This window comes from Lutjanus erythropterus, chromosome 2 (assembly GCF_056507025.1).
Source record: "Lutjanus erythropterus isolate fLutEry1 chromosome 2, fLutEry1.hap2, whole genome shotgun sequence".
NCBI lineage: Eukaryota > Metazoa > Chordata > Actinopteri > Lutjaniformes > Lutjanidae > Lutjanus > Lutjanus erythropterus.
The window spans coordinates 31,805,998-31,825,635 of NC_139318.1; the positions used below are offsets into that span (position 1 = coordinate 31,805,998).

The window sequence follows — 19,638 nt, forward strand, 5'->3', positions numbered from 1 at the left end:
TGGGATGAATGTAGCAACAAGGAAACAAAAGTTAATATTCACAATACGTCTTTTTTTTCACAGCAGCTATATTCATATGAGACAGCAGGGTGAACACAGGTGTAACCAATAATACTAATTAAGGTCACATTCCATTTAGTGCAGCAGAGCCTTTCCAGTCAGCCAGCGTGCACAACAGCGGCACCCTGACTCTGTTTGACCTGAATGGAACGGGACTTTAATTAGTATAATTGGTAACACCAGTGTTTACTTTGCTGTTTCATGAGAAATGGCTGCAGTGAAGATTGATTCTGCTCCATATTAAAACTTCCACATATAAGCTGCTGCAGAGTTCAGTTTGTTTTCCAAGTGGCTTAATGAGTTGCTGCATGTCTCACTGCAGTATTATCATCATATATTACAGTCAGTCAGTGGCTGCTTTACTGTATTTTAGGATGTTATAAATCAATGTATCACAAAACTTGTGACAGCCTCTGACATAAAACTGTGTGGCAAAAGCAGAAACTCAATGTCAAGACAAAACTTTGTCAGCACGTCATCAAGTAATTAACAATGAAATGTTAAGAGGAAGTTTAAAACTACGCATGAAGGTCTTGTGATCGTGGAATTTTTTTTTTTTTTTTTAGATGTCTAAAAGTGTCAAAATGTGCTTTTGTTTTAATGTATTCACGTTTTTGGGCACTGAAGCGACAAAGCAAACTTCCTGGGCGCACTCAATTATTGATGTGCAGAAAATGTACAACAAAACAATTATATCAGTTCTGACTGTCTTAAAATCTGTGGGAAAAACTTTTATCTCACGCTCAAGAAGTCAAGTGCACACCAGTGGAGCTCCCGAGATAGATCTAACCAGCTCTGTGTGGTTTGTTGCAGGACTGGACACTGACGGCATCTACAGAGTATCAGGGAACCTGGCAGTGATTCAGAAACTTCGCTTCCTGGTGAATCACGGTAAGGATGATGAAGGGGAAGAGGAGAAAAACTTTACATTTTAGTCTCTGACAATAAATGAACCCTGAAGAGAAAAATGTTGCGGCAGGAGAGAAGTTGCACTGCCAGAAATCATTCTGTTGTATCTCTTCCTTGTCCTGTACATATATACCTGTGATTGTCCCTCTACATGTCCTCCTTTTGATGGACGCTGAAGGAAAGCCGACTGAGTAACTGTTGCTTTTTGCAGAGCGAGCGGTGACTACAGACGGCCGTTACATGTTCCCGAAGGAGTTGGTTCAAGGTAGATTCTGACGAGGAGAAGCAGCCGCTTTCTTTCACGTGTTACTCAGCCTGCTTGTTTTTTGTGCGCTGTGTGTTGCATAATGTGAACACCTCAGTCAAAAAACTCCTCAAAACGTCGCCCACCCACAGACTGACACGCCGAGCCGAGCCGCAGCTGAACAGTTTGGTGGTTGTGCTACCATTTGCTTAATGTATGTGTGTCCCCTAGGCTTTTCTGCTTTAAGTTTTCTGATGTAATAACACGCAGCAGGTTGTACAGCCAGTTCTCACACAGTCCATGGCTGCCACCAAGTGGACAAAGTGCAGAATCAGCTGCTTGTCTGCTGTGCAATATCTCACTGACTAATGTTTCTCGTCATTAGATTCCTGTTTATATCTGTGCGTCTTGACATTGAGGTCAAATTAAAGCTTTTTCTTTTTTTTTCTCTTGGCTCTTATGATGCAATGTTAGAAGCATTTGCCAGGCCTGGATTTGAAGGAAATGTGTTGCTTTATATGTGTTTGTGCTTCAGTGTTTCCTCTTACTTTCACAGACCGTTTCTATCTCCCTCCTGCAGCTACAAGCCTTCATGTTCCGCCTTAATGCTGACTCCATTATGTTCGTGTTCTTCACTAAACAAAACTGTGACTGTAACTCTTAATTCTAACCCTTTCTCACTCATTTTCATGTTGCCTTGCCTTTTGTTCACTTCCTCTGACCCTGTCTGTCTCAATTTCTCCCCTCATCCTCCCCCTCTCATCCTCCTCCCTCCTCCTGGTCTCTCAGAGGAGAAGCTGAATTTGGACGAGAGTGACTGGGAGGACATTCATGTCATCACAGGAGCTTTGAAACTTTTCTTCCGCGAGCTTCCCGAGCCCCTGGTGCCCTTCGGCTTCTTCACCGACATTGTGGAGACAGTCAGTGAGTGAACAGTGTTCATTTTATTCACACTGTGTATAACCTACTCCCTTACAGTTTTTCTCCATTGCATATACAAAAAAAGGAACTATACACACAATTCTGAAAACTGAACTACTACAGAACTTCTTAAAACTCATGCATCAACAACAAGACTGCAGACTGCTAAACCCTAAGCACAATTCAATTGTTTTCACAAAAACAGAAATTCTAAGTAATATTTTTGCAAACATCTCAGCACAAATTACATCATTTAGCACACTTCGTTCACCTGGAAAACGCTGGGCTTCAACATGCACAAAATGCCGCTAATTACCAAGTGGTCTCACTCACTTGTTCAAACTCAGTTGGCAAAACACTTCAGTCATGTGTCAGAGGATAAAAGAGGCCTCAGGTGAACTTGACTGTGTTGGGGGAAAAAAATGGAGTAGCATGAAGAGAACAGAGAGGAAGAGAGACAGAGCAAGAGGAGGAGGAAGGCGAGCAAATATTTCACATGAAATCGGTGCAACTTTGGTTTGAAGTCCAACAATGTTGCACTATAAAGTGTAACTTTAAAATATGATTTGTGGAAGCTGGGTTGTAAAAAGGGAGCTCACTGGATACACAAATGTGCATTGAATCCTATTCTGACAGTCTGACAATTTCTATACAATTTTATAAGTTTGAAAATGTAACATGGCCTCATAAAACCAAAACATATACAGTGTTTTAAATGTATCACTCCAGTGTTTAAATTGATATTCATAGAGATATTCATGTGAACACGTTTTTCAGAAGACCGCTTTTCAGTGAAGTGCAGTGTGTCACTTATCAAGGGTTTTGTGGTGGTTTGACAAAATGATTAACAGTTAATTGCTTCAGTTTTGTTTTTACAATTTTGAGAAATTGAGGCATAGTTTCAGGAAATATCTTTAAACGATTGGGGGAAAGAAACTGTTACGTGAAGTAAGTAAGTATACTGATATTTTTGATCAGCCTGAGGTGAAAATTTGGGCACTTCTTTGTCTGATTGAAAAAAAAGCAACAAGACATTTTCCAATATTTTTGGGGGGAATTTATTGACTTGTGTTTAGTTGAAAGCAAACAGGAAATGAGGGGAGAGAAAGAGAGGAGGGATGATTTGCCTAAAAGTCCCTGGTCAGACTCAAAGTGGGGATGTTACAATCACATTATCATCATCCTAAACCTCTAGGCCACCAGAACACCTACAGAGTACACTTTTTAATTTCACCTTATCACTGTATTCATCCTCTGATGTGCTTTTATTTTGAATACTCTCAACACTGCTGTGGTTTTAATGAGTCAGAACCAGGCCAGTCTTGGTTAGAGAGTTCAGCCCCCTCTTTACATGGGCGCTTTCACACTTTGTCAAACTGCGGTGGACGTAATTTTCTTCATTATAGAATATAATGTATTTACAGAATGTTTTTTTCCCTTCTAGGAAATGTTGCACCACATACTGTATATCATGAAAGATATATGGACACAATAAAATAAAACAGGGCTTCCCAAAAAGGAAATTGCACGAATTCCAGGTTGAGAGAAGAGTAATTATATCCTGACAAAACTGAAATTTATTGAGCCGTATTAAATTTAAATGAAGTGATGGTTTTACGGCAGAAATCCTCAGAGTATCAACCCTTACATTTTAGCTGCAAGTCCCATAATTCTCAACTCTTGTAAATATTGTATTTGAAGCAAATTCAAATTTTGACACTATTAATTAAAGGCTAAAGGCTGGTTTTATTTTAGATTTTTCTCTTTTCAACAAATGCCATTAAAAGATCAAAACCAAGAATGTGACACGTCATCTTTCACAACTTTACGACTTCTCTACCTTGTCTGTGTCTGTCCATTTAAACTACATCTTTTATAAAATAGGCCACAAATATATAGTTTAATTTCTAAAAAGGACTTTTTCCCTGAAACAGCACAACACTGTATAGATTTAATTAATGGTTACTCAAAAATAAACAAATACTGCATTTTTTGAGGACTATTTTCAGCTGCGGATAAATACACATTCGGTACTTTAGTGAGTATTTATGTCAGCAGGAGTGTAGGTGGAAATAAACTACAGTGCCCATGTTCATCCAGCTACAAAGGAAGGAATTATAACAACAAGCTGTAACTTTTGAACTGTTAGTCAACAAAATATTTCCTGGATTCTGTGGATCCAGACAAGTCAGTCCATGTAAGCCACACCCATTTGTGTCTAGATGGATTGACCACCATTTTGAATTTTGTCCAGATCTTTTTTTTTTTTTTTTTTTTTTGCTGCTCCTCCTACAAATTTTGAACAATTGACACCAAACTTGGTACAGAACATCGAAAAAAGTTACTTTTTCAGATTTTTGATATTCTACACAGTTTTGCCCTCAGAGATTGATAAAATGCTGGGGGCAGGGCTCATATCACAAAAATAACAATTAGTCTGTTCCGAACAGACCTGACCCCCGAAAAACGCTCCAAGCAGCAATACTGTGAGCCAAGCAATCAGCCTGTTCCAGCAGACGTGCCCTCCAAACAGCCGTGTCCCAAACTTGCACTGCGTTAGTATAGTTTGAAAAGGCCAAATGTTTTCCTAAAACAGCAAGACACTCTTAAGTTTAAGCGAAAAGAAAGAAGCAGTGCATTTTGGGGGACTATTTTCAGTTGCGGATTAATACACCTTTGGTACTCTAGTGCAGAGATTGCCAATTTTTCTCAGCCAAGAGATAGAAAATATACTGGAGATCCTCTCATGTATTATATATATATTTATTGAGAGCCATAGATTGTTACATTGGATTATTACATTAGATCTATGAACTATTTTAGATTTAAAATATTGCTTGTTGAAATTTTATATACATGTATATGTACATATATATATATATATATATATATATATATATATATATATATATATATATATATATATATATATATATATGTATATATATATATATATATATATGTATATATATATATATATATATTGTAACCATGTTTAGAGGTTTCCATCTTCAAGTGAGCAATATAGCATTTTGAAGTGTTGCAACTTGTGGATGTAAATATTTAATAGTATGGTGCAATGAGTAATAAGCCAAATCAGGCTCACATACAATATTTGTTAATTGGATCAATTCACTGATCAGGGTTTTGATCTTTTCATGGGGTCTGTTAACAGCAGAAAAAAAAGACTATCCCCAACTTTTCCTTTAACTGTTATCCTCATCAATTAATTTGTATGAAACTCTGTGATACAGCAACGTGTGATATTATCTTTAACTTATCCTAAAACTGCAGATAATCTGGCATTTAAAATGAATAAGTAAATAAATGATAACACACGTAAGTGCGTTCTTGATATGATGAAGTCCCTGTTTCTTATCGATCGATGGGACTTTTTTGTGCGTTCATCAGTTCACTGTTCTGTGTCGATAGCTGATAATTATATGCTGCTGTATCAGATTAGATGGTGATGATGCTAATACAGTACATGTGATATCAGTTAGAGGATGTCAGTCAGGTTTCCAATGCTAATGATTTACATGAAATGGAATGCAAACAATGACATTTGCTGTGATCTGACATGCCTCTTGTTCTGTGTCGCAGAGATGTCGGACTACATGGACAAAGTGGATCGTTTGAAGTGTCTGGTGCTCAACATGCCTCCTCCAAACCATGACACGCTGCAGTTCATGTGTCGCCATCTCAAACGGTGAGAGAAACCGCATGCAGCACATCTCTGCTCATGTGTTTGTCTTCATCTCTGCCTTGTTTCCATTTGTCCGCCCTGAAAACGGGCACATTTCATAATGCACAATATTCCCTCAGGACGTTTCGGCACGCAGGAATGAACCAGATGCCCTCGCTTGTAAGGAAAATAAAATCTCCTCCTCATAACTTTTTTAAAAGCTGACCACAAGAGGGGGTAGTTTCCTCATCGTTCTCAGTAATTTTCTGTCAGGGATTCTTTGGCCACGGCTCTCAAACTATGCCAATGCTGTACCAGGATCACACTGTTGTTAACTTTGGGTCCCTGTGAAGATGAAAAGGCTGGAGGAAGATGAATGGTGTACAATGCTCTGCGAGCCAGTTCCTTTTACAGTACATAAAATGTGTGTTTTTTACCGCCTATGGTTTTTCCTTCCACTACAGGGGTGAGCGTTCGTGTTCTGAGGCTGATGTTTGTGCCAGGGTGTGGTGGGCCCCATGAATTTGTCAACTCTGTGTCTTTCTCTCATTTTCTCCCCGCTGTCATTCCTTTCCCCGCTCGTTCTGTTTCTCATTTATTATCTCCTTACCCAATCGCCCCTATCCCCTCCTCTCTTGTTCACTTGCTACCTTTGTGTCCTTACTTCCTCTTCTTTTTCTTCCTTCTCTTCTTCACATTTTCCTCTTCCTCCCTTCTTCCTCCTCTTTCTATCCCTTTCTCCTTTTTTTTCCTCCCTCCTCCTCCTCCTCCTCCTTCTCCTCCCTCCGCCTTCTGCTCCTTGCCTCGAAGGTCCCATGGGAGCCTTGTGGTTCGTCTGCTGGAAGGCATACCAACACCACCGCCGCCACCACTGGAACCTCTCTCTTTTCTCTCTCTGCACCCTCTCCCTCGCTTGTGCGCTCCTTTTTTTCCTCTTCCCTCTCCTCTCCTCTCCCTCTTTTTTCCTCCTCTCTTTTTAATGTGGAAGTTTTGAGCAATTGCTGGCTGCTTCTGTGGCTTGGTGGGAATGGCATTTTTAGAAGAATGCCTCATGCTGTGGCTTAAAGCCATTCCTGCGTCCCCCCCAATCACACACACACTCACACATACCAACATAGGTGGATACAGGCGGCGGATTTAGACACTTCTGTGCACAAATCTGAATTGTACAGTGCAGAAACATGAACAAGAACATGAATGCAAGAACAAGATGTCACTGGTGGACGTACAAATGCTTTTAGTTACTGAATTTCTAAGAATTATAAAGATGTCACATGCTGGCCACAAGCATGAAGCTGTACAGACGGTCAGCAGTTATCTATACGCCTGTGATCCCAAACACGAATTCAAACAAGACTCATGACTTCTGACATGCTAAAAGCTCTGAGACACAGCGGTGCTTTGAGCTAAATGCTAACGTCAGCATGCTAACATGCTCACTAGTATGGTGATGCAGTGGTTTGCATCGTCGCCTCACAGAAGAAGGTTATGAGTTTGAATCCCGGTTCAAACAGGGCCTCTCGGGGTGGAGTTTGTATGTTCTCCCCATGCTTGTGTGGGTGTCCCCCAACATACAAAAACACAAATGGTTGGCAGGTTGGGAGGATTACTTTAAAAAGGACTTATAATATTCTGATAAGTTACTAATTATATTTAAAAAAGGTAATCAGTAACATAATCCAATTATCACAATATTAAAGTAATGTAATTTACTTTCTGTCTAGGGATAATCTATTGATTATTATTTCAATTGATCAATTAGTTGTTTGGTCCATAAAAAATCATAAAATGATCATCAAAATAGATGCAGATTTATTCATAGATAATAAATTAATCATTGCAGCTCTAAGTGTTTTAGATTTGTTGTTCCTTCCTTTGTTGTGCACAATTTATTGACTGATTGATTTAAAGACAAAAACCACCTAGTTAAGCATTTTTTCACTGGAGGCCATGATAATGAATTGGCAGATGCACTGTGCATGATAGTATATCCTTCTTTATTTTAAAATTGTAATCCAACTAATAATCACCATTTTACTTAACATATCTGTAATCTGATTTGGTCTTCTTCATCTGTAACTGTAATGGAAAACTGTTACCTTTTTTTGTATCCAGATTACGTGACCTCGTTACATTTAATCCATTGCTCCCCAAGCCTGATGATTGGTCAGTTTTCCAGTCCACACCTCTTACCAAAGTTTTGTCTTAGAAACAGACTTAGTCCCCTAATATGAGGATGTATGAGGATATGAGTTGTACCCCATGTAATTATATGTGACAGTAAAGTTGTCCTGACCTTGATAATGCTAACATGCTACACTGGGTCACATAAGCTATATTTAAATTCTCTCCTAAGTTAGGATGTAAAGTCAACACTAGAGGCTTAGTAACTACCATTTAGTTTGTTACTAAATAAGCTGCTAAAATTGGTTGCACCACAGTTTTTTGGGTCATAACTTAAATAATTTGGATGTGAAGTCATAATTAATTGAGTTAGCTTTGTGTGCAATTAGTGATGTTGCATGGGAGAAAAACTGCTGTTTAACCTTTAGTATTTATAGTTATGTGACATTTTATGTTTTACCTATTTAGTGTTTAGAGTTAAGTTGTAATTTATCTCACTCATATATTTTAGATTTTTAAACTGACAAATTAAAACTGACCTGATGATGGCGCTAGCTGGAAAGATCACCAGTTATTACAGTGTTATTACACAACATCCTAAGTGGGACATGAATGTGAACATCCAGAAGATGTTGAGACATTTCATTCAAAACCACAAATGTCAGCTTCACAGATGATCACAAAAGTCATCAGAAGACATCATCTGAAGACGATTAATGTCTGTACACAGTTCAGGCCAAAGTGGTGAACTGACTGTCATTACCATCCTTACAACATTTAAAACTTTAAAACCACAAGGTACAACAATGCTAAATCCTTTATTTCCAGAACCATTTTGTTGTATTTTTTTTAAATTGTTGATATTTTAGATGATATTAAACCCATCTCTTCTTCACTGTCTGTCCTGTCTTTCTGCAGAGTGTTGGAGCGCTCAGAGACCAACCGAATGACCACCCAGAACATCGGCATCGTGTTCGGGCCGACCCTGATGCGCCCTGAGCGGGACAATGGCAACATGGCGGTGAATATGGTTTACCAGAACCAGGCGGTGGAGCTCATCCTCAGCGAGTTTGACCACATCTTTGGAAAAAGAGGCCCCTCTTGATCTTTTCGGACAGAGAGGGGGTTCAAAAAGCTCCAGCTCCAGATCAGACGAAAGCACAAGTAGTGCGGCGTTTGTCCTCTCTGCCTGTTGACTCATGTGGTGTAAAATGGATTTCACATCAAAAGATAATTACGGGGTAAAAAGAACCAGGACAGAAAGCTGCTAATCAGGACATCTGGCCTCCATATAAAGCCATGTTAAAACAATAATAGTAAAACAAACCAATTTTAGCTGCAATACTTGTGTCTTTGACTGCAGATGTGTGGAGCCAAGCCCCGGTGTTCTTTACGGCTGGAACGGACGCCTCCGTGTCACTTTTCCTTGATGTCTCAGACTTGATCAGGATGAATAAAAGCCATAAAAGTGATAAATCTCCTCCAGCCGTTCCAGCGAGCTGACTATTAATCAGTTATTTATCAAGGAAGGATGTGTCTTAACATAGCACTGAAAGAGCAGAACCATCTCACTGTGAAAAACACATGCACCAGCACCTCTTGCAGCGAGGACGGACAGATCCCACCTGCAGCGTGGATATACTGTAAAATATGCAAACAAGCAGGAAGCAAGCTGGGTGTATAAATGTGCCCGCCACATCTCAGCTGAAGTTATTTAGATGAAGAGTTTTTATGTTTATTTCAGGACTTCAGAGGTCAGAACTCTTCATAGAGAAAAGCATGATTTCAGTGATGGGACGAATGTGCCAAGAGGGCAGAAAATGTTCCTTTGTTTGTACCAAATAGTACTTTTTAGTGTGTGGACCTTCAAAGCTTCCCTTATTGTACAACCCCAGGTCCAAAAAAGTTGTGATGTTGTATAAAATGTAACTTAAAAAGAGTTATATTCAACTGAATATAGTGCAAAGACAAATATGTATAGTTAAAATTCACAAACTTTACTGTTTTGTGTAAAAATAATGCCAAAATGTACATGACTCAACAGAAGTGTGTCCAAACTTTTGAATGCTACTGTAGGTTTTGGAGCAACATATGCTGCCATCCAGACATCTTTTTCACAGACATCCTTGCATATGTCAGCAAGACATGTCAGCTGAAACACGCTCTGTACAAGTTAGAACAGTTTGGCTTCGTGGTAAAAGTATTCAGGCATTAGACAGGCCAGCCTGAACTCCAGACCTGTCTCCCTTTGACAATATGTGGTGCATTTGAAGCACAAAATACGACAACAGAGACCACAGACTGTTGAGCAGCTCAAGTCGTATATCAAACAAGAATAAGAAAGAATTTCACTTTCAGAATTTCCAAACACTTGTTGAGTGTTGTCAAGAGAAAAGATGATGTATCACAGTGCTAAACATGCCCCTGTCCCAACTGTTGCAGACATGTTGCAGGAATAAAATTCAGTATGAGAGTATATTTGAGTATATTTTCAAAAAGAAAGTATTAAAGTTAGTCAATTTGAACATCAAATATCTTGTCTTTGTCCTTTTGTAGATCAAAAGAGATTTGCACTTTCGCTTTTAAACAAGACTTTCACTTTTAAACAATGTCAACAAGCTTTTTGGAACTGTGGTTGTACAAATTTGGATCTGTCTTACATTTTTATTAGTGCAAACTCCTCAGATTAAGTTAAAAATATGAAATTGTAAATATGTGAAATACTGTCTTTGTCATCTAGTAGCACTTTGCATACAGTGTGTGACCTAAACATTATATATTAACCAAATTCAAACTGATACATTTGCTTTGAAATTAACCTTGTGTCAACCTGATTGTTAACTCTCCTGCAATAAAAAAACAAGAAGTGAACAAGCTGATTTGATCTATTTTGTGATATTTCGGTCAGGATGTGTCTGTCAGGTTGTTTGTACCAAGCAAGCGATGGGTTTGCGTGAGAGATAGTAGAAGTGTGTGGAGGTATGCGAGGCCTCAGAGACACAGCGGGCGGAGGCATCCCCTGTGATTGGTGCAAATGCTGCTTTTAATAACAGAACAAAAGAGGAACTGGAAATGCATATGTTTAAAAAATGTGGATTTTCCCCCCAAAACCCTCTCACTCTCTCACTCTGTGGCTTTGGTAATTTTATATTGACTGTGGGTTTGGCAAAAGACAAAAAAGAGCAGAAAAGAGGCATGAGGGGAGCTGGGGGTTGTTGGTGGTGGGGGATCATAGCTCATAGATTTTGCAAACTTTTATTAGATGTATTTATTCATTTTTATGTTCGTATTATTTCAAGTCCTGTGAGTGTGTGTGGGGAGGGGCTAAAATGATGTGCGGCTGATTGATCATCTGAACTTTTCCAAGGTCGTCCTCATATTTGATTGACACAGAAATATTTTCTACTTAAATAGACAACCACATTTGTTTATTTGATCCAAATGCATGTATGCACACAGTCATCACAGTTTATACGTTTAACTCTCTGTCAGAGTTTCTTTCTGGTCTTTAGACAGCCGTGTGCCCCTGAGCCTCCTCATGTTAGATTGAATGTTTCCATTTATTAAACTGTGGGAGGAAAATATAACTATAACACCCTGAAAACTTTAATTTCATTAATTATTTTTACTGTACGTTTTGTTCTCTCTCCAAATTCTGACATTGAAGGGACTTTTTCTGTCAATAAAAAAAAAACCCAGTGGCATTAAACTGCTGTAGGCTCTGTGAGCTCTGTGATGTGTTTTATTTCACTTGGTGTGATGGTGCTAATCACTCCCTAAAATAGAATCAGACCATCAGAGACACAATCAGACACCCCTCCCTCTTAATCAGCAGCGTGTTGGCAGTGAAAGTCAAACACCATTACTTCATATTGCCTTTTTTCTTTCTTCAGTTTCTTTCTTTTCTTTCTTTCTCTGTCTCATTAATGATATGAGATTTAATAATGGTACTCTGAATATCTCTTAATACACTGAGAACAATAAAAGATATCAATTGTGCTTCTGTAATGATAACTCTTATAGTCAAATATGGCGTCATTATCTAACATGTAGACAAAAGAGCAGAGAGGCTGTAAACTTTTCGGGTAAATTTGCTTACAACAACAGATTTTTGATGCATGAACTGATGAAATGGAACCACCCAGACATTAGTTCAAAACTGTTTTACATCTGTAGGTAGTTATTTTGTTTGCTGCGACAACAAAACAAAATGTTTTTCGGTATGTGTAAGTATTTATTAAAAATTTGTGTAAGAAAGAGAATGAGAAGGCTGTGAAATGTTTGTCATCTTAACTGATTCCAAATTTAAATTAGCCACTTTAGAAAGTGTAGTTTACAGTAATTTGCTTGGCCAGCTCTGTTAATTAATCTGTATGCTTTGTTCTTGCAAGAAGTGATACAAAAGTGACAGCACATGGCAAACAACTGCCTCTTTTTTGTTACTGTATATCACAGCCTTTGTCTTTCAAGTTGTCGGGAATCTTTGTCTATAGGGAATCACTTTTTAACTGGATGGGAATCAGTGTTTTGCTCAGACTGCTGATGGTTATAATGGCTAACAGGCCAAGGAACCAGGAGCCGTAGTACAGAATCCTCCTATCTTAAGTTTTAACTCTAGCTTTGATTATGGCCCTTCGCAATGTGACAACATTTATTTCTGTCCAGAGCTTCATTAATTTTTCACCAAGATCTTGTATTGATGATGGGAGAGTCGGACCGCTGTGTTAAGTCTTCTCAAGCTCATCCCAGATATTCTCTGTGATGTTTGAAAATTATGTCTCATGCTTCCTGAACCACTGTTTCACAATTTGTACTCAATGAATCCTGGCATTGTCATCTTGGAATATGTCTGTGCCATCAGGGAAGAAAAAAATCCATGATGGAAAAACCTGCTCATTCAGTATATTCAGGTAGTGAGCTGACCTCATTTGTTTTTTTGGGCACATAACATCGCTGAACCTTGACCTGACCAACTGAAACAACCCCAGATCATAACACTGCCCTCACAGGTTTGTACGGTAGGCACTAGGCATGATGGGAGCATCACTTCATCTACTGCTCTTCTTGGTGTGTCCATCACCCTGCAACAGGGTAAATCTGGACTCATCAGATCACATGACCTTTTTCATGGCCTCACTGATAACTGTTTTTTTCCCCCACATTGTGCATGTGGAAATGCTTTTACTTCCACTATTAAACATAGCTGTGAGTTCTACTGTTGATTTTTTTTACGGTTTGATTTCACATGTTAGTGATCTCCGATCACAATCATTCAATATGTATTTAATATGTTTTTTCCGACCACATTTCTTCCTCAAAGATGTTGGTTCACCACTTTCCTTCCAGGTTTTAATAAAGCGTTGGACAGCTAACACAATTTTAGTAGTTTCATCAGTCTCCTTAGTTGTTTTCTTTGCTTGATGCAGACCAATAATTTGATCCTTCTGAAACACAGTAACATCTTTTCCACGACCACAGGATGTGTCTTCTGACACGGTTGTTTAAGAAATGAGAAGCAACTCACTGCATCAGTTAGGGTTAAATAACTTGTTGCCAGCTGAAACATATTAATCACTGTACTCTAATTATCCAATGGAAGGCTCTATTATTTATTTATTTATTTATTATTATTATTATTATTATTATTATTATTATTATTATTATTATTATTATTATTATTATTATTATTATTATTATACCTATTTGTTTAGTTAAATCCAGGTGGTAACTTTTTTTGGCCTGGCCTCCAAATATCAGTTATAAACCATTTATTTACTTATGTATCTATGAATTTTTATTTTACTCTTTCCTTAATACATTAAACAATTATTGTAATTATTATTAGTAGCAGTATTTTTTTTTTTCAATCATTCAGTCAATGTCAATATCATCATTAGATTTCTTAAGAATATTTGTATGTGTCATGGAAAGTTTTGTACATTTTTATTTATTGTTCATTTATTAATTAATTTCTGTTTACAATTATATTTTCTTTGGGGTTTTTTTTTATTTGTTTTTTGTTGTTTGTTTTTGTCTGTTCTAGTGTATTTTGTCTCTGTCTTAATCATTGTTGTAGCTGCTGAACCACTATCATATTGTTTTTGCACCAATTAAAAAAAAAATTGGCACTTAACTTCAAGACAGATTAGATGTGAAGGTACCATCTGTAGAGAAATCAAATGTTCTTTTAAATAAGAAATAAATATAGAAAGAGAGTTGGTTGAGATAGCAGCATGTGTAAAAGTGATAAAAGAGCAGCCATACAGTTCAGATTACACAAGTTAGCTAACACTGCTGTTAGTGGACCATTAGCTACTGGTGCACCACCTCGGGGTCAGAAGTCTGAGCTGGGAATGATGTCACACCTAATTTGATCATGTTCCAGTACAACAAGTTGGAAAAACATTACATTTACCAACGGATTTAATGAGATGCAAGTACTAACAAACAGCTTTCATTACTGTCGATTCACAGAGCAGCCATATTGGATTTTGAGGTCAGAGTTTGTGCAGCTCCTCCAGGGTTGCCTTTATCTGTGACACAACCGGTCCAATGGCAGATCAAAATGAGCCCAAAACCAGCACAATAGCCAATAAAACAGTCCCTGTAGGTGGAGACACGATATTTTTGTGGGTGTGCATGTGATATGTGTCCGTGTGTTTAGGTGCAGTCAGTTGGATTGGATTGGAGTAGGATTTGGGTATAAATAAATAATTTTGTTTAAAATACAGTCGTGTATTAATAGATATCATTAATGGAATTTGCATGCAAAATAGGTCCACCCAACTGACAAAAAAAATCATCCCGCGGCAAACACCTCAAAAGCCCAATTCTGTGGAAAAACAAGTTGGAAATTCCAATTTCAGGGTGTGTTCCAGTTGAAATTTCCAACTGTGAACTTGTAAATTCCAACTTCCCTCTTCAGATAGAACACACCTTAACTTTACCTTTATCTACTGGTTACCAACACTACTATTAGCTACTGATAGCTAACAGTACCATTACTGTAACATACTGTTGGCTAATACTACCATTAGCCACTGTTAGCTAGACATTAAGTTAGCTACTACTATAGGTGGAAAAGTAAAAAATAGGACAGTTATCCGAAAATTAGGAGCATTAATTTAAGATTTTGGAAAGTTAGGGTGCTTATGTAATACACATTTCCTATCAAAAGTTAAGATAGGAACATTAACTTAGGAACTGTTCATCTGTAAGGCTTTTTTTTCCGAGGTTATGTCCTAACCCTAATTACCATTATGATCTGCAAGTAGGTTTCTGTAATACGGCCCATGGCCTTGGCCTTTTTACTCTGGTTGAGGAACAGTTTCTCCACCCACTAGTGAAACGCATCTGTAACCATTATAGACAGGCCTGCTTTCTCAGTCTGGTACAGGGAATCGAAACTTAAATGTGCTCAGCAGCACCCACTCTGTCAACCTGTTGCTCATGGATGGGATGATGCTGATGCTGAGGTCGTTGTTTGACTGTACTGATATTTATACACCACGAATATAAGTCGAGTCAGTTCTCAATTAAATGTCATGTTACTCACTGTCAAGCCCAAAACCAGCAATCAGAAAAACATCATAACATCACCAATTGTTGCTGCTACGGTTGACTAACTGCCGCTGATGCATGGCACACAAAACTCTCTGACCTACGTCACCCAGCAGGGTTTGTTAATGTTACGGTTAGCCGACTGTTTACTCAACCTACCGTTAAACCTAAAGCTCAGTGTAACATATACCAGCAGCCCCTGCGCAGCCCGGCCACATACACAGGTTCACAGACACAGAACAGCCACCTCTGATGAATCATCATGCAAACAGGCAGAGCCACAAAGAAGTTGGTGTAACAAAGCAGTCGGCAGATCATGAGTGGTGGTGGGAACTGTTTACTGTGATGGGAAAGTGAGTAGCCAGGCTACATGTGAGCTTCAAAACAGTCTTATGCCTAAAGATGTTTGTGTTTACATTGTAATTTAAATAACTGCATTTAATTTAATAGGGATAATTTTTTATTTTGTATTTCATCACCATGGGAGAAAAACTGGCTCTAAATGATTACACTTAAATCTTGTTTACAGACTGAGCAAGAGGTTTTACATTAACTTAACAAGAAAATGCTGATTGATGGTGTCTTTGTATCTGTCATTACTGTTTTAATGTATTTTATGGACCCTCATTGTTGCCCTTACACCTGATCAGGGACTACAAAATTATCCAAAATGACTAAAACTGACACATTGAAAGAGCAACTTTGTTAACTGACCCTGTAACTTTAAGCCATATAAATAAATATACATGTATATTTTTTAAATGTGAAAAATCAATGAGATACAAGATTCTGGTGACAAAGTATGTACAATTTTATTACAAATATCAACAAACATGCAGAAAATATATATATAAAAAGTTACAAAAGATACAAAAGTTGCATGGGTGCCAGTAAAAGATAAAAAACATTGCTTGATATTAAAAAGTGTGCAGACGCAGAGTGAAGGTAAACAGTTTTTTGGCTATTTTTGACCCAGAAATAACAGGTAAGGAACTATGCAAGAGCAGAGCGGCAGTTGGTGTGTCACATATGCATATCTTTGGTGATAAACAGACATGCGCACACACGCGCACACACACACACACACACACACACACACATTATGACCAAGAAGTGTCTTTGGCGCACGGTATGCATGAATGCTACAAGCTTAGTCACACCTCATGCACCACCGTCTTATCTCATCGTACCAAGGCTTTGTCGGATTACTCACAGTGTCTGAGTACATCTGAGGCACTTTTCACGTTGACTACACTGCAGTCAGAAAGAGGAAGTTACAAGCTGGTGCATGTGTCCTGAGTCTTGACCCTCTCACCACACCTCAACAGACAGCCCAGAACGTGTGACACGTTATTGTTCCGTAGGTGTGAAAACAGGCTGCAGCATGTGTAAATTATTACGAGAAATAGGAGGATATTTTAGCAATGATGAAAGCAGCTCCGTGTGAGTATTACACAAACAGTGCAAGTTTTTGACTTCATCTTTTGCCCCTTTTAATGCCCCATGCAGAGAGGGATACAGTTAAAAAGGTGCAGTCCACTGCTTTTTTGTTTAAAAAATAAATTAAAAATCACCTTCCAGTTCTTCCTCTTTTTTGCGGTTTCCTCTACAATACTAAACAGAACGCTGAAAGCCACTGAGCACCATGGTTAACCTGAAAAGATGAGCTGGTTGTACCTTGTGATTTCACAGCATGAATGATGAAAGTTCTGGCAGCAAATACTCTTATAATAGCTGCATGTGTGTATTTTCATTTAAAACATTTTACAAGTTATTGTTCATTTCTTGAAATAGAGGTAAAGATTTGTATCAAATAATACCACAGGATATTGAAAAATAAATGTTACTTGCACTTATTAGGAAGAATAAATATACTTACAGACTCTTAGGCTGCATCGGTAGCATTTAACATTTAACTCTGGTATGTATGTAGATGCCTTTCCATCCTACAATCAACCCTACAAACATTTCCCTCAGAGCCTGCTTTCTTAACCCACTCACTGTTGTGTAGAGCTGCAATAATAAGTCAATTCGATCGAAAGAAAAGTCATTGCCAACTACTTTTAATAATCAATTAATAATTAATTTTCCATGCAAAAATGTCTTTCCGGTTCCAGTTTCTACAATGTGAGGATTTGCTGTTTTTCATTTATGACAGTATACGAGGAGTCTTGGGGTTTTGGACTGTTGGTTGAAAACTGAAGTTCAACAAAAGAAGCAATTTGAGAACACCACTTTGGGCTCTGGGAAATTTTGATAAGCATTTTTCACACTTTTTGGACATTTTTTAGACTAAACATTAACAATTAATATATGGCATATAGTGAATAATGAAAATTATGGTTGCAACTAATGACCACTAATCTATAAATCGCCCATAAGATGACAAAATATCATCAAAAATCATCACTCTTCATTGACTCTTCATTTACCATTGTAAATGACAAACAAAGGCAAATCCTCACATTTAAGATGCTTTTTTGCTTGAAAAACAACTGAAAGGATTACCTTAGATTACCTTACATTAGTTGCAGCCTTAATCAGAATGCATCTTTGAGATTTAAAACTTAAAGTAGCACTATAAGTCTTTCCATCTTGCAACCAATGCGACAAACTTTTCCTCTGGGACCTGCAAATATTTCTTTCAGGGCCTGCATTCTTAACCCACTCACTGGTGTGCTTCTACTTGCTGAAAAGTTTCAAGCAAAGTTTTTTTTTTTAATCTACTGGATCCTGAATGTAAAAATACAAATGCCTCTGCTTTATGGGTTGTGCAACAGTCAGCAGCAGCAAGCATATAATAAGTGAGATTTCTTCAGTATCACATGTGGATATGTGACATGACCTCAGATGTCAGCCCAAATGTTTTAGCTGTCCTGATAAACAAAAAAAAAAAGGATTAAAAGAACAAAACATATTAACAAACACTGTAAGTACATCAAGTCTATGTTGCATGATAAAATACTGTATTTTGTATTATCACATATATTTGTTTGTATGGCTTTGTCCACTTTAAGGCCATCTATGCTTTGGCAGTTCTGTGCATTTTTTCATGTTGTAACATGAGTAAAAAAATCAGTGGAGCTCTTTTATATGAGAGAAAATGTATCAAAAGTCTTAATATATATAGAATATGTATTGTATTGGCATGTTTTTAAGTTTTTATTCTGGGTAAATCCGTTATATCCAGGCTCAGTTCACATTTGTCCAAGTCTCCGTTCTGGTCTTCAGTGTCTCGCTCCCAGAAATGTCTCTCTGCATTGTCAGTATGGTTTCCCACATCGTAAATGTTTCTCTCATTTTGCACTCCATTCTCACCTGGAGGGGATTCTCTGATGGGACTACCTCCTCCCAGCTCCTCTGCTGCTCCTGACAAACTCAGAGCTGCCTCCTCCACATGACCATCCCTGACTCCTGATTCCTTATCTTCATCCTCTTCCTCCTCCTCCTCCTCTTTGAGGACCTCTGCAGCTCCATCCAGACTAGAGTCGCTGAGGAAAGAGTGCGGGGTTTGGGTGTCTTCCATGGACAGTGGGGTCTCGTCGGCGAGGCGGCCCCCGAGGTTGTTGCCTGCCACCGGGGTAAGAGGCATCTCCTCGTGGTCTTGGTCTGGATCCTGGTCTTTGCTGCAGTAGGCGTAGCGGTGGTTCATGTGCTGGGAGTATGAGCCAGAGTGGGAAAAGCGTTTTCCACACTTGTCACATTGGTAGGGTTTCTCTCCAGAGTGCAGCCGACTGTGCTCAATCAGATGGTGCTTATGCTTGAAGGCTTTGTTGCAGATCTTGCACTCATGAGGACGCTTGCCTGTAATGAATAGAGAAAGATTATTTTTCATATCCTATAGAAATGTAGCATTGTTTTTTAGTAGAAAATACACTTGAGACTTTTAATTTACTGAAATCTCCCGTAGGCTAATTTTTAAAGATATGATTTAACATTTTGGGAAATGTGCTCTGTAAAGTGAGGCGACCATCAGCAAGCAGCCTGTTAGCTTAGTGTAAAGAATAGAAACAAAGAGAAACAGCTTGCATGGCTCTGACAAAAGGTTAGAAAATCCACCTACCAACACCTCTGAAGCTCAGCAGTTATATTCACTTTGCAGGGGTGGAACTTGCATAGACTCATGTTACTGTAA

At 38.3% G+C, this 19,638-nt stretch overlaps 2 protein-coding genes across 2 annotated transcripts in view; one reads left to right on the forward strand and one right to left on the reverse strand.

Moving 5' to 3' along the window:
• arhgap9 (Rho GTPase activating protein 9) overlaps nt 1–9,880 on the forward strand; it is a 67,712-nt gene extending 57,832 nt beyond the window's left edge. Inside the window, exons 17-21 of the mRNA XM_084737256.1 lie at nt 874–951; nt 1,181–1,234; nt 2,003–2,137; nt 5,738–5,843; nt 8,862–9,880. Of these exons, the coding sequence (XP_084593382.1) occupies nt 874–951; nt 1,181–1,234; nt 2,003–2,137; nt 5,738–5,843; nt 8,862–9,048 (560 nt within the window). The 3' untranslated portion in view covers nt 9,049–9,880. The remainder of the gene's footprint in view (nt 1–873; nt 952–1,180; nt 1,235–2,002; nt 2,138–5,737; nt 5,844–8,861) is intronic.
• A 6,410-nt stretch (nt 9,881–16,290) lies between these two features.
• The window catches only part of LOC146331954 (zinc finger E-box-binding homeobox 2), a 39,206-nt gene continuing 35,858 nt past the window's right edge, over nt 16,291–19,638 (reverse strand). The window contains exon 8 of the mRNA XM_084737269.1: nt 16,291–19,307. Coding sequence (XP_084593395.1) covers nt 18,658–19,307 — 650 coding nt within the window. The 3' untranslated portion in view covers nt 16,291–18,657. The remainder of the gene's footprint in view (nt 19,308–19,638) is intronic.